The sequence below is a fragment of the Pyrus communis genome, chromosome 11, assembly GCF_963583255.1.
Source record: "Pyrus communis chromosome 11, drPyrComm1.1, whole genome shotgun sequence".
NCBI classification, from domain to species: Eukaryota; Viridiplantae; Streptophyta; class Magnoliopsida; order Rosales; family Rosaceae; genus Pyrus; species Pyrus communis.
In genome coordinates, this window is record NC_084813.1 from 17,486,436 (window position 1) to 17,501,483 (window position 15,048).

Consider the following 15,048-nt stretch of genomic DNA (forward strand, 5'->3'; position numbering starts at 1 on the left):
ATAATGTAATAAAAAGACAAGACATTACAATAGATCTAATAGTCCTCTAAAAAAAATAAATAAATAAACAATCCTTAATCATCTAGTGACACAAGAGAATATCCATCTTGCCCAATTCCAAACAATTCCTTTTCTTTTTGCCTCATTTGGAAATAGCCAGTCTTTTTCATGTTAACTTTTTGGAAGAAAAGAAAATTATTGGGGAGAAAGATGATTAGGTTATCATTTGGTTGTCCATATGAATTCAATAAATGGGATTACATTTATAGGGAGGCCTCTTATCTCCTATTGTTTTCTCCACAAAAGCATGGATCCAACTTCTATGAATATTGGTTAGGGAGGCTTAATTTGTGCTTGGATCGAGTTTAAATGCTTATAAATTAATATAACTTCTCCTTGTGCGCCCACAAGAGGCAATTTCCTTTAAAGAGTGTTCTGAAATAATAAAAATGGTTGTGAATTTGTGATGGTTGCTGGTCATAGTTCAATGTGTCATCTGTCAAGTACTTAAAACCTTAGTTGTCAATTCAATCCTAGCTGCCACAAATTAATGTTTGAAAGACTTCTTGTATTTTACTACCAAATTATATGTCCTTGTTTTGGTACATATAGCTTCAACGTGATCATTGGTTAAGCTCATTTTTTGTGTGAAAATTGCTTTTCAATCGTAAAAATTGTTTAAGAAGTTATGTATTTTGCAAGGAACACGTGTATAATGAGAGTTTATCACGTAAGTGTAGGTAGGCTTTTTTCACTGTGTGCAAGTTTAATGATACCTATACCCCAAAGAATTTCTTTTAAATTATAAGAGATTTGACGATGTCTTATGTGCTACAATATAATATGATTCTAAAAGAGATCTGCAACAGATATTTAAAAGAAAATTATTTTATTAACAAGTAGCTTGGCATAAAATAAGTATAGCATGGCTCTCCCGTGAGAACCATATCTTGACCACATTCAACAAAGGCTATGTGTGCCATTGAGATTATAGATGCATCGATTCCCCATGCTTTTTGCTTTATTTTAAAAGAATTTTAACAAAAAACTTCCGGTAGTGTTTATTTAAAAAAAAATCATCATATTTTTACATTAAAAAGTTAATCATAGTACTATCCATTTTACCCTTTATTTTATCTTTATCATTAAAACTCAAAGTTTTTAAGTATTTTTCATTAATTTTCCTTTATTTTAACTCAATCTGTAGCCTTGGGTTCAAATTAACATAATAAAATATTATCTTCCTTACAACCATCGTCATTAATAACGCATCACGCGTTAATTCCACACTTGCAGGCTTCACGCTTGTATATGTGGTTTGAGTCAGCCATGTAAGATCTTTCACACCATGGCAACATTCTGCCGGGCGGGCTACCTGTGCCATGGGTGAAATATGGAATGCATGAACTTACAGTCACTGCTTCCACGCCAAGGACCTCGGCTTTCCCCAGTTCAACCAAGGCCAACATGGCCAGCACCGCCACCACCACCACAACCGCCGCCATAGCAACACCCTTCAGTTTTTAGGGGTTTTGAGATCGATTAAGTACTCTAGTGTTTACCCTAATCCTGAGCTTCAATTGTTAATGTACGGGAGCTTCTAGTTGTGGTTTTGGCAGGTCGGTTTGAGGTGTATTTATAGTTGGTAATGGTGGATGTGTTCAATTGGTGTGATTTTGGGAGCGCATTGCATGCTCTCTAGCTACTTCTTAGTTGAATCCATATCTCAAAACACTGAAAACTTCCCAATGTTAGGGAAAACAAGAAAACTTCCTGCTGTGTCCCAAAACAAGTTCGTTGCTGTAACAAAATTATACATGGAATGCAACGCATGATACATTGGTTTGACTATTTTTCACGCTTAAATTCACTTTCATTGGTAAAGTGTTCATATGTGCAAGTGATATGGGACAGTTTAAATATTGGTCATATATATAAAGGGCCTTCAAAGTAATTGGTTTGAATAATTAAAGTTCGATGAAGAGTAGATCCAACAACTAAACTCTATTTTTTCAAGACATGAGAATTTTTTCATTTAAAAGCTCTGTGTCTATATATAGAGTGAGATATCCAACGGACAACTAAGATTTCTTTATTTTATTAAATACAATGTTATCTCGTACATAACAAGTAGGTTGAATAAACTAGTAGGCATAGCATGGCTCTCTAGTGAGAACCATAACTTGACGACATTCAACCAAAAGCTAGCCAATGCAGCCGTTGAAGAAGATAGCAGCAGCATCCCCCATGCTTCTCTCTCTTTATTTCAACTTAATCTGCGGCCTTCATTTTACTCAATACTGTTCATACAAAAGCAAAAGACATTAGCAGTAGCAAGCACGTGATGATCACACATCGAAACACGTAGCACGTCCTAATCACATGGCCAGGCGGATTACACAACAATTATTAGTAAGAATTTTGTAATACAGTACATGAATTACTTACTTGTTGCAGTCGACGCTCCCAGAAATTGGAACGTTGATCTGAACTCGGCATGCCGCGGGAAGGCCAGCCGCAGCAGCTTCCTTAATGTCTTGGTTTTGATTTGCTGCGTCCATGAGGCATTGGCAGGCTGTGCGCCTATCTTCGGTGGTTTGAGTGAGCTGTCTCAGACCCGAAACACCACTGCAACATGCCACGGGAGGGGTGCCAGAGCCGCTGGTAAGATATTGAAGGCAAGGAGTCACAGATGACACTGCTTGTTGGCAAGTGACCGTGGCATGCCCCGGTTCAGCAAAGACCAACATGGCCAGCACCACCACCACTGCCGCTATAAAGATGCCCTTCATTTTTCAGTACTTTTGATTTTCGAGATCGATTAATGAAGTGCTAGAGTGTTTAGTTACCTTAATCGTGAGCTTAAATTGTTAATGTAGGTTTTGGTATGTAGGGTTTGAGGGGTATTTATAGCTGCCAAAGGAGGATATGATCCAAAACGATGACGGGATTTTTGGTGTGAAGATCAGAAGCTGTTAAGGAATGAACTTGTGCTTTTCTTGCTCTGATATGGGAAGGTTGAGCATCCTTTGCATGCTGTCTACATCTTCACTGTGTTAGGCTTTTCATGCATGCCATGGTCGTTACAATTTTCTTCGAAAAAGAGAGTAGATTTGGTTTTATTGACAAGTGTTAAACAAATTGTTTATTATCCATATTATCGTTAAGTAAGAGCATGTTTAAAATTGCTTATGGAATGGCTAAAAAAGTTTTCTGACCACCAAAATACTCCGTTTTATAAACAAACTTTCTTGACAATAATACTAAAAGTACATAGGTGTCATAGAAGCATTTTCTAATCAAGTGCTGTCAGATGCTTATTCAAGAAGCATATGCTAAGTACTCTCTCAGAAAAACTTGCATTTTTAATGAAAATTTCAATATGCTTCTAGTAAAAGCACTTTCAACAAAAGTGTACAAAAGCAATCTCAACCAACCCTAAACACTATCTGCCGAATCAGAATGTATAGAATGCGATTTTCAAACCGAGTAAGGTTAAGGAAATTTAAAGATTTTATTGTGTTTTCGTGTATGCGGTCTGCTTTTAATTACAGAACAAGGAGTCTGCTAACCCAATGATGAGCAGGCTTTGCATTTGTATTATAAAAGCATGATGTTAGAGAGACCATATTTCAAAAATCACATTTAAATCATCTCTCTAATTAAATAAGACCCGCCAAACAAATCTTACCTACCGCTATTAGGAGACAAAAAATTGAACAAACAACATAAACACACGAGGAGCTTTTGCTTCACTTGCAACAATTTTCTTTACTTCACTATTAACAGTGATACTTTTACATGAAAAACCGAATTCTATGCGGATAAAAAAATTGATAATCACTTCTTAACCCCGAAAAAATATTGATGATGATTTCATTTTCAATTTTGATCTGCTTGTTTCTCTTTCACTTCGTCGTGATCATTTCGACTATACAATTCATAGACTAGGTAAAGCAACAACAGTCAGCTCTTGAAGGCTTCCTTCAGAGATTCTTTCATGCAACAATTCCATGCTAGCAATGCTGCTCCAACTGCAGGCTCAACCTGATGGTTGATTTACGAAAACAAATACCACAGTGTTGTAAGTAAAATGTTAGAAATTCAACAAGATAATATGCGTATTAGAGAAACAATTGTCATCTACTAGCTGAAATTTGTTCCTTCCGCAGACTACTTGTGTGTTATCGATTTTTCATGTACTCTCTAGTTATCAGTTTGATGAAGCTGCTTTAACATTTTATTCAGAGGAAAGCGCAGAATTCAACGAGAGGGAAGCCCGACACTAGGGACTACTCAAGAAGCCATCAACCGAAAGTAGTTGGTTCACCATTTAAATCTTATTTGCTGAAAATGTAAAAAGTTGATTGAAGTGAGGCATAAGATGTGTTTACCTTAGGCCTAATTGGAACTGCCCCTGGGTAATCCTTGGAGATGCATTTGATGACTTCCGTTCCTATATCCCACCTTTTGTTTGCTTCAAGAACACCACCAACCATGACGAGCGGAAAAGAATCTTTTCCCTCTGCATTTAATTTTAACACAAAAAAATGGAATTAGCATGCACAGTAGGGACTGCCTACCAATCAATTATTACTTGCAAATACATAAACTCCTTGAGTCTGAAACGCATAAAGAATATCCCTCATGAACTCGGCAATAATACAACCCCATATGCACAAAGAATGGGCATAGAACAAAGGCATTAAACTTAAAAATTAAATAAGGCAGCAAGGCATGACCATACAGATGCCACACCATCGTACTTCAAAAAACATTGCATGTTAAGATGGAAGGTCGACTAGGCGTAATTTCAATAAGCCGTACCGCTGCTACTGGGAAGCGATAGAGCCCAAGAGAGAAGGAACATAACACCTATAGGTGTCAATCAACTATAATGATAGTTAAACCCATAAAGTGAACCGCATCAAGGCCCTACACACTCAATAATCAGAGGCCATGGGAAAAAAATGTTTTGCTCCCAGTATGCACTGTATTAATCCTTTTCTTTTCTGCAATGGGGTATTTAAATAGTATCACTACCCTACCACTAAATGATTAATGTTCTTTGAGGTCATGCTTAACCTCACGAGTCATGGCTTATTATGCATCAAAGAAATCCAAGAAAGATTTTCAAACAACAACCAAGCGTATCCCACTAAGTGAGGTCGGCTGGCAAGAAAGATTTTCCTTTAACAATTTGAAGTTATTTGTTCAGTATGTCACACCTGGACCACACAAGCCAAGTCTTTGAACAACTGCTTTCACACTCAACCCTAACTCCTGGACTGAATCAAACAGAATCTTATTCGCAACTTCATCACCGGCCTCTGCACAAGAAACAACAACTGGAACAAGTGCTGCAATGCGAGCCCATGATGGGTCTGCATACGTCCACCTAAAATCCAATAGAAAATTATGGTTGTTATCTGATTCCCCATACAATTAAACCCCTGGTACTCATTTATAGCAACCTATCTTGTATTTTACGTTTCAGTTGTATGACTGACTGGGTTCTCAATTCATTTTTCTCAACAAGGTTCACAGAGACATACATAAAACACAAAAATTCCTTTTAAATAAAATGTACTTCTACCAAGCATGCATGACAAGTGCACACAAAAAATACACATAATTGCATTTTCAAGAGACTGTCCAATTTTTAAAAAAAATTATTTCAAGGCAGTGATTGGCCACATATAGATTGGTACCCAACCATTTAGGGCGTGTAATTATTTATCTAACAAGATCAGTCTCAAAATGTGAAATGATTGTACTTCAACAGAACGAGAAGACTTTTATCATATACATTTACACTAGATTTTAGCTACAACGAGTGGAAACCGTCTCACATATTTGCATCACATAACCAGGACCATTCAAGGGATGGAACAAACCTTGTCATCTATTTTCGCCAAAACTGAGTAAAAGTTTTGCTGCAGACAGTGAGATCGGAAAATGACAACTAGTAACTTCACCCATGTATGTGATGATGACATTTATAAGTTTCAGATAGATACCCGATGAGTTCATCTGGAGAAGAAAGACCAAGCTCCTCTAAAATACTAGATGTAAGCTTTGTATCTGGACCACGACCATCATTGGCCCTTACCACCGCAGTTAATGCCTGTGCAGCTATACCGTATCCACTACAAGTAACAAAATATTACCTTCAATAAAACTGCTGGAAAGAGAAGGGGTTTGGAGAACAAGACACCTTTATCCTTACTGATCACATCCTAATTGCTATTGACTATAGAAATTCTGCTTAAAACTGATAAGTGTATTTAGCATATCTACCTGATTTGCATACGGCCATGACAACATATAATAAACATAATAGGATGAGCATAATGATAACAAAATGATGAGCAGGAAAGGGAAAGATGAAAAATGAAATACGGAAAGAGCTATATGACAGTTCAAACTAAGCATTAAGTCCGAATATGATAAAAAAGTCAGATAAGGACCAAAAGGTTCCGCTTTAACTTCCCCATTAATTGCTTTCTTCTCACAACCCTTATATATTTCTATATGCTTCACGGTTAGGATGGTTCAAGCAACAAGGTATACTCGATAAGGTATACTCTATAAAGTGGATAAAGCATTAACCAGGTATACTTTATAATTTTTATAAAGTGGATAAGAACAAAGCAACAAGGTTATACCTTCCCCAATCACCTAAGGTAGGACCTGCACCGGCTGCCCGAGCTTCTCTACCGTCTTCTGTGAACCCGTACGCAATGGTCCCCGTGCCGGCAATTAGAACACACCCATGAAGCTTCCCCAAAGTCCCACAAGCTAGAGCTGCAACAGCATCATTCTGAACATACAACCTCACATGGCTGGGAAATATATCCCTGTTCACACCAAGAAAAATCAAACCCTTAGTACAAAACAACATTAGTTCGACATTGATATGTGTCAAAAACCTGAAGGGGCCAAAAGGGTCCGATGAAGAAACCAATTGGAAAGCACACAAATGGGAACAATGTCGGAAATGTTATAGACTGGAAAGTGTTACCTCAGCCAATCCAATATCCTCTGCTGATCAGCGGGGTGGTTGACACCGGAAAGCGCCAAACAAACAGCCCGAACCACCGATCGGTTCGAACCAGAAATGGCCAACGCTTCCGCCATCACCTGCTCCAATGTTTCCCTCGCAGCGGCCTCTACAATTTCACCAAAAAGTGATTCCAATTGGGTAAAAAACCACCATCAAAACTTAAAAACAGTAAAAATCAATTGAACACCCCAAGAAATGAAGAACAATTACCGCCAACGCTGTTGTGGTTGGTGCAGCCAGCGACAGCTCGAGCGAGGACGGGAACCGGGTCGGGGAAAGGGTCGGAGAAGGGCAAAATCGGCATGCAAATGCAGACGGTGGAGGTGGTTCCGCCGTCCAAACCCAATATAACACCGCCAGCGCCGGCGGCCACCGGCATTTGGTGCTCGAAGTCCCAGATTTCTCCGTTCCTGTAGCGCTTCATCTGGATTTTTCACTGTGGGTCGGATTGGATTGGACTGGAACCCGATGGGATTGGAATTCGGCGTTTGTCTGGACGAATCCGAGGGGTTAAAAGGCGCCAATGGGAGCTCGGTCTCTCTGCGTCAGAGACAGAAGGGGATAAACGGAACAGAACAAGGAGGACAAGGTCGGGGAGACACTGTTAAAAAAATTAAATATTTTTACAATTTTGTTTTTTTTCTCGGACGGCAAATTTTTTTATTAATTTATTTTAATTTATTTGCTAATCATGATTATTATTGACAGTGTGGATTTTAGTTGAAGATTTTTTCTTCATTTTTTAGGGTTTCTAATTGTGATAGATTCTTTTTCTTTACTTGTGTCAAATTCTTTCAAATATTTTTGTTTAATTATTTGTTTTGGGGATATTTTAGTCGTATCGTGCGTTGATTTTTGACGCTTTCAATAATTGCAAATTCAAAACATGTTTCACAACCCATTGTAAATTAGATTACCCAATATTTTAATTCAATATTTATTTAAACAATTGTCGTCCGAAGATGTATATCAGTTGTATACAATCATATGCGTCTGTACCTTCCATGTAAAAGCTCAAATTATTTTGGTTCCTAAATAGAGGCCATTGTTGCCAACGAGGGTTAGCTTAGTTGGTACGGTACCTTATGTATTGTCTCATCAAAGTTCGAGTTTTACTACCAGCAGTTCTTGTTGATGCGCGATCTGTAAATTCTTACGTAAATTTAAATCTGTGTCAGCTGATAGTTAGGTGTCACGAGTAAATCATTCCAACTCAAGGTTGTGGGTATATCCTAGTATTGGTAGTGAGAATAACCAATCTTCGAGGCCACTGTTTGCATTCTACCACAAGAATGCAAAGGTGGAGACCATGTCTTGTCATGGTATACGAAAAGCCGCGAAGGAAAACGAAATATCGATGCCCTATGCACGGCACTTCTGTACTTTCCATTGGTTATTCAGGCAAGATAATCAACTGTTAGAGAATATACAAAACCGATATCCTTGCTCGACTGGTTCATTCAATTCCAGAAGAAAAAAAAACAACTCCTAATGCAAGAAATACACTTCAAATCGACAAGAATCCTACGTAAGCTCATGTTGGCGATTCGGATGTCAGCTTACAGAGAAGCAGAACTCAAAACTAACCCTAAGAACGGCATTCTTAGTTACACAAAATCCGGACCAACCTAAATCGGTCCCTTGAGTATTGATCCAAAGCCAAACCCAGCAGTGAAAGCGAGTTTCATAGTGGCTGAATTAAATACTGCAGGTTCCTCCCAATGTCACAGTTGTTTGTAATCTCAGTTAAAGCCAATTATTAAGACAAACCAGAAAGGACAATGACCAAGCTTCATTGTGTTCCTTGGGACCCAAGCTTAATATATTCCTAAACAAAACACATAAGAACAACGTAAAGAGATAAAAAAAAAACAAGTACAACTGCGGATTGATGTAATGCCAATATCCAGAAATAGTGTTCGTCCGTGACATCATAAGTTCAGCAGCTCGATCGAAGACAAAGTTGATTAGGAAATTATGGCTTAACCCTTTGCTCAAACTGTAAAAGCAGGCGTACGATCGACAATGTGACTTCTCGTATATTGACAGATCAAGCAATATGTCCGTTTTTTAGCGTGTTATGTCCAGCTGCAAGTAAAAGCGCATGCCACAGCAGGACGACTTTACTTGGTTGGCTACGCGTCCAGACAACTTAGAACCATATCAACCAATGTTTAGTGTCCAATCACTCGCCCTACTTGATCCGGAATGAACAAAAACTAAGCCAAAGAAAACAAAATGAGGTGCCTATGTCAGTTTGTCTTCAAGTCACCACAAACGAATTATTAATTCCCTACTAAAACAACATGCCCTAAACCAATATGTCGAGTAAACAGAAAACTAAATGATCAGACAGTTGACCAAGATCAACAGATAAGCACAACTATCCAAGTGAAAAAGTTAATATTTCTACACATAACATAACATATTGTGACTGGTACCATTTGATTGACTTCAGCATCATTTGAGAAACGTAAAAGCAAAAAGAATACCATGCAACACATTCATCCCGCTGTCATTGAGTCTCCTGGGATTCAAGCAATGTTCTTATCTATTAAAAATGTCATTCAGCGAATGATAATTCCGTAATGACATGGTAGCTGGACTGCATATATTCAATATGAATATAGGCATCGACATCAATTGACAACGGCTGACATCTCTTTAATAAAACAAAAGCATACTACAAGGCGCTTCTCGACGCCAAATTTAATCCTACAAAATCCTTGAAATCTTTGAATAGACTTACAGAAAGTCAGACAAAAAAAGCGTTGCTCAAGAAAACTTGACACTACATAGTAAAAATAGAAAATTAATAAATAACGACTATTTTTATTCAAAAACTCTTAAGACAACTTTCGTTATCGTCAAGGACATCTTTTTTATTATTAAGGACACTTTCCCTATTATTAAGGACATGTTATTTTAATTCAAAACTCTAATGACGTGTGACTCCGCTTTTATTTTTTGGCCTTATAATAACAAAATGTCTTTAATAATATAAAGAAAATTTGTGAGAGACTTTTGTTTAGTTCTCACTATCCTTTCTTTCTGACCAACTATAATCAGCCCATCTCCTTAATTTTGAGTCAGACCGGCTTGGGCCAGGCTTTGAACCCTGATGGGATCCGCCGCTGCTGCTTCCATTAGTGTATCGGATTGGGATTTACGGAGATAATTATTTCGTTTAATTTTTGTTTTTTTTTTTTTTTTTAGATTTTTGAGTAAGAGGTGATTGTAGAGAGATCATCTATCTGAATTATATTTTGCATACCATATGATGTGACATTTGATGATTAAATTCTTCGTTTAAATCATTAAAAAAAGTATCCAACAATAAACCGCGATATCATGTAATTTACAAAATATGATCTAAAACATGATTTTCCTATTCTTTTTCTTTACCAAGTTCGACTTGTCAATGAGAGGCTTAAGTTTGCCTCCTCTTAAATTCAACTTATGGTATTGCGAGTTCGATAGTTGTTATGTCGACCCATTTCATAGTTGGCAAATTGGTAGTTATCCTAGTGTAAATATATACTTAAAAAAGGAATTAACTTGTTTCTTTAAAATTAAGGAGTTCATCTAAAGATACTTAAGGATTGAGTCGTAGAATTTCGTGCTTACGATCGAAATCATTATAGTATTACTCGTTACTATGTAAAAATCATTTACCCAGAAAATAAGCAAAATATGAAATCGTTTAGTTAACAAACTATACAAAAACATATGGATGGATCTGATAAAATAATTACGAATATGATCATTAGAGAATAATTTATAATGTGAACGATTCTGATTATAAAAACGAGGTTATAAAAATCTTAAAAAGTTGAGCCTTACTTTTTCAAAAATAAAATAAACACGAATTTTTGTGAATATTTCAATTTTATTTTGGACAAGCTCTCTTTTTCGTTGTGTGTGTTGCTCACACATACAATTGGAGACACGTAGCAATTTTGTGAACATGTTGTTGATGAACGGTTAACAAGTTTGTCATGTGATGTTAAGATATAATGACATATCATTGATATACTATCGGCACATAATTAATACATTATCAATACAAAATTCAACATTTAACAAATTACATAAATATTGCATAGCAGATTTACTACCATTTTCCTTTGATAATGGAGCTCAATTTCAACTTTCATTCTCTTTGACTTGTCCAAACATTGAATTAAATAGCCAACGGTAAAAGACCAAACTCCCACAGTAATACTGGATGATCTAATCCAATGGGCACTGAACAAATAGTATCTGATCGATCTGGATTTGGTTTTGACTGACCCGCCTTATCCCACCCAATTCATATCCCTCCCTCTCAATTTCCAATGCCAGAAACGCACAGCCTTTAGAAAATCCGATCCAAAAGTCGTTTCCAAACACCCACAATGCCACCGCCGGCGGCGCTCTCAGCTTCCTCCTCCTTCACTCTCCTCTCCCCACCTCCCTCCCCAAAGCCAAAGCTCCCGCCTTTCTCCCCCAGAAAACACTCTTTCGCCATTAACCCCCGTCGCCACTCACTCCACTCCGCCCCCTCCTCCGCCGTCCGATGCGCCGTCATCGAGAAAGAGACTCCAGAGGCCCACCGCCCCGACACCTTCCTCCGCGAGAACTCCTCCTCGTCCTCCGTCCGGGGCCGCTTCGAGAAAATGATAAGAGACGCCCAGGACACCGTCTGCGCCGCCATTGAGGCGGCTGACGGCGGTGCCACGTTTAAAGAGGATGTGTGGTCGAGACCCGGCGGCGGCGGAGGCATCAGCAGGGTTCTCCAGGACGGTGCTGTTTGGGAGAAGGCTGGTGTCAATGTCTCTGTTGTGTACGGCGTTATGCCTCCCGAGGCCTACCGAGCTGCCAAGGGCGCCGCCGCAGCTGATCACAAGCCTGGCCCGGTTCCCTTCTTCGCCGCCGGAGTTAGCTCGGTAATTTCGTGTGTTCTGCTCTGTTTGTGAACAAAGAAATGTTGGGTTTTCTTATTTTGTGTTTGTAATATGTGGGGTTGCATTTTGGTTTTTGATTGCTTTCAGGTTTTGCATCCGAAGAACCCGTTTGCGCCTACTTTGCACTTCAATTATCGGTATTTCGAAACCGATGCTCCACAAGGTATGAATGTGAATCTAATTGCTCATTACTTTTTTGTCGATTGTACATTGCTTAGTTAGGTGGTGTTAGTTGGTAGGCAGGCTTGAATCCATCGTTTTTCAAAGTACTGATGTAGTAGATGATCTCAAATTGATATAGCATTTTAGCTCATACTTGTCTAGGATAATGCAAATGAAAGGATTTGACGTGTTGCCAAAGATGAGGTCGAATTGGATATAAATGTGCAAAAGTAGAATTATAATGAAAATTGCGAAACCCATAAGCCAGAACCTGCTGCCTTGCGACTGGGCATTAGATTATGCTCACATGGTAGAAATGATATGTTGATAGTATGAGTAATACCTTTTATGGATTAATTAACGTTGAATCTGCTAGCGGTTACAATAGCACAAACAATTACTATACTTACTACCGGGGGTAAGATATTTCTTATTGTCAACATCTGAAAATTTTGCACGTTTCTTATATCATGATTTGTCACATTCGTAAACTTGTGTTGAGATTATGAGTAATACTTGTGTAAAATAGTTTATGAAAAGGAACACTGTTTGGAGTCTATCTTGATTTGTCACATTTGTGCAGATGCTCCCGGAGCACCTAGGCAATGGTGGTTTGGGGGTGGAACTGACTTGACACCTGCTTATATTTTTGAGGAGGATGTTAAGCATTTTCATTCAGTATGTACTCAAAGCAGACAACTTTCCTCATGGTGTTTCGTGATTAAAGCTCCGCTTTTTGAACATTCTCATTTCTTATGAAAATTGCTGGGAGGCGTTAACCAACTGCATACTAATGTTAGCCTAAACTCTGTAGGTTCAGAAAAGTGCTTGCGACAAATTTGATCCTGCCTTCTATCCTCGGTTCAAGAAATGGTGTGATGATTATTTCTATATCAAGGTATTTTACTAAACCTGTTTTACTGTTGTGTTATGAATTTATAATATGGTGTTGATGATGCATTGGTGTTTTCTAAACTCTTAACAGTCAATTTGGATAACTTCTTAGGAACTAACAAAAGACGTGCCTGCAGGCCAAATAACTGCATTCTTGTTCCTGTTTGCTTATATAATATTGGTGATATTATTTTGTGAAATGAGTATGTTGACATTCTCATCGTAATGCAATTGATTGTGGGATTGTGATTGTTGTTGTGTGTCAAATTACTCCAATTGTTACAATTTGGATGAGGTTTGCCCATCGCGAAGATCTTGATGGACACATACAAACATTCAATACTAAAACTACTCAGTGTATGATGTCTGTATGTTTTCACGTTTCATCTTAAGCTCCTTGCCTGACGATGTTGTTGTAATCATATGCTACTGGTTAGCTTAACTATATCCTTATAGTATCAAAGCGTATTATATGTCTTCAATGTTAATAACTCAAGGTTTATAACTTTTGGTTTTGGGTTGTGTAATGTGCACTAACATGTAACATGGTCATGCATGCTATGATTTTTTCCCCCCTCAGGCAGTCTTCCCAATCAAATGAATAGTAAAATCCTATCGCCACTTCCCAATCATTTACTCTTAAACTACTGATTTGGTTATAATCATGATGCTGACTAAATGGGATAAAAGTACTTGGGATTTTGGACTCGGTTCAGATGCCAAGTTGCTATGTTTTCCTGGTACTATTTTGTTTGATATTTGACAATCTTATCTGTATGCAGCATCGAGATGAGAGGCGAGGACTTGGAGGAATATTTTTTGACGATCTAAACGATTATGATCAGGAGATGCTTCTTTCCTTTGCCACAGGTATTGCTTAGAAATATCTAATGTTCTTTCTCTTTGTGTATTTTCCATTAATTATTTCTTTCTAGTCGAGTGACTAAATCCTCTTCCTGCGCGCACTTATGTTGACGTGAAGAATGTGCAAATTCTGTGGTCCCTGCTTACCTGCCAATTATAGAGAAAAGAAAGGACCTGCCATTTACAGATGGGCAGAAGGCATGGCAGCAATTGCGAAGAGGGCGCTACGTCGAGTTCAATTTGGTATGAAAATAAGTCCTGAAGGCATTAGAAGAATTTCATATCATCAGGACTGAAGTAAATGAGGTCTAATTCATATTTTTCTTTTAAACAAAAGGTTTATGATCGCGGAACAACTTTTGGACTAAAGACAGGAGGTCGAATTGAGAGTATTCTCGTCTCTCTTCCACTGACTTCTCGATGGGAATATGACCATGTAAGCTTACTGGATCTCTCTTTACGATATTTTACTTCTGATTCTACTGAAAAACGGAACAGTTTGAAGTTTTGAAGTCATCATTGAGGGAGTGAATTTATTGTTTGCTGTGCAGAAACCAGAAGAGGGAAGCGAAGAATGGAAACTATTAGATGCTTGCATCAACCCAAGGGAATGGGTTTAATGTTTTGAAATTTATCTTTAATTGTCTGATCTTGTGATTTTTACTTCTCCCCACGCCTCCTTTTTTTTTTTTCTATCATAATCCGTTTGATTTGTTTCTTTAATAGTTTGAGAGTTAGAGGTTAGCAGTCGGTATCTTGATCAAAGTGTAATACATGTACAAGGCAATGTAAGTTGTGAATTGTCAACTTTTGTAAGATTAGAAACTCTTGTTGAATAAATCTCGGGATGATTAACCATTTTCGAACTTGTTTACATCCTGCAATATAATCTGAATATATACAAGTTGATCGATGTACTGTTTTTCCAATGGAAACGAGGCTCGGAAATGAATACGGTATTTTCTCTCCATGTCTTGTTAGTGAGATTTTCTTTCTCTTCTTACTTCTCTTCTTACAGCTAGCTTGCTGAATATCTTATTCAACTTTCTGTTTCTCCAAACGCTGTGCACCTCTACCACCCTTGCTTCAACTCCATTCACATGGTTTGCCGGATTT

General features: G+C 38.0%; 3 protein-coding genes across 3 annotated transcripts; 1 reads left to right on the forward strand and 2 right to left on the reverse strand.

Annotated features, from left to right (window-relative positions):
• Window positions 1-2,050: 2,050 nt before the first annotated feature.
• Window positions 2,051-2,853, reverse strand: LOC137749419 (non-specific lipid-transfer protein 1-like). Its single transcript, XM_068489513.1, has 2 exons — window positions 2,449-2,853; window positions 2,051-2,300 (listed from the first exon to the last, which is right to left on the reverse strand). The coding sequence occupies exons 1-2, from the start codon at window positions 2,790-2,792 to the stop codon at window positions 2,291-2,293; spliced, it is 354 nt and encodes a 117-aa protein (XP_068345614.1). The 5' UTR covers window positions 2,793-2,853; the 3' UTR covers window positions 2,051-2,290.
• An 886-nt stretch (window positions 2,854-3,739) lies between these two features.
• Window positions 3,740-7,675, reverse strand: LOC137708438 (uncharacterized). The gene is made up of 7 exons (XM_068447517.1): window positions 7,277-7,675; window positions 7,025-7,172; window positions 6,669-6,860; window positions 6,021-6,149; window positions 5,229-5,398; window positions 4,395-4,525; window positions 3,740-4,047 (listed from the first exon to the last, which is right to left on the reverse strand). The coding sequence occupies exons 1-7, from the start codon at window positions 7,488-7,490 to the stop codon at window positions 3,967-3,969; spliced, it is 1,065 nt and encodes a 354-aa protein (XP_068303618.1). The 5' UTR covers window positions 7,491-7,675; the 3' UTR covers window positions 3,740-3,966.
• Window positions 7,676-11,309: 3,634 nt separating this feature from the next.
• Window positions 11,310-14,790, forward strand: LOC137708401 (oxygen-dependent coproporphyrinogen-III oxidase, chloroplastic-like). The gene is made up of 8 exons (XM_068447464.1): window positions 11,310-11,994; window positions 12,100-12,175; window positions 12,758-12,852; window positions 12,989-13,072; window positions 13,851-13,938; window positions 14,051-14,175; window positions 14,270-14,368; window positions 14,484-14,790. The coding sequence occupies exons 1-8, from the start codon at window positions 11,464-11,466 to the stop codon at window positions 14,550-14,552; spliced, it is 1,167 nt and encodes a 388-aa protein (XP_068303565.1). The 5' UTR covers window positions 11,310-11,463; the 3' UTR covers window positions 14,553-14,790.
• The last annotated feature ends 258 nt before the right edge of the window (window positions 14,791-15,048 follow it).

Bases quoted from the DNA above. Each gene is read 5' to 3' on its own strand.
- LOC137749419 (XM_068489513.1), bottom strand. From the start codon at position 2,792: ATGAAGGGCATCTTTATAGCGGCAGTGGTGGTGGTGCTGGCCATGTTG.
- LOC137708438 (XM_068447517.1), bottom strand. From the start codon at position 7,490: ATGAAGCGCTACAGGAACGGAGAAATCTGGGACTTCGAGCACCAAATG. The intron at 7,173-7,276 runs GTAATTGTTCTT...GTGAAATTGTAG, and splicing joins CAACCACAACAGCGTTGGCG to AGGCCGCTGCGAGGGAAACA. The intron at 6,861-7,024 runs GTAACACTTTCC...TGGTGTGAACAG, and splicing joins AGGATATTGGATTGGCTGAG to GGATATATTTCCCAGCCATG.
- LOC137708401 (XM_068447464.1), top strand. From the start codon at position 11,464: ATGCCACCGCCGGCGGCGCTCTCAGCTTCCTCCTCCTTCACTCTCCTC. The intron at 11,995-12,099 runs GTAATTTCGTGT...GATTGCTTTCAG, and splicing joins TCGCCGCCGGAGTTAGCTCG to GTTTTGCATCCGAAGAACCC. The intron at 12,853-12,988 runs GTATGTACTCAA...TAAACTCTGTAG, and splicing joins ATGTTAAGCATTTTCATTCA to GTTCAGAAAAGTGCTTGCGA.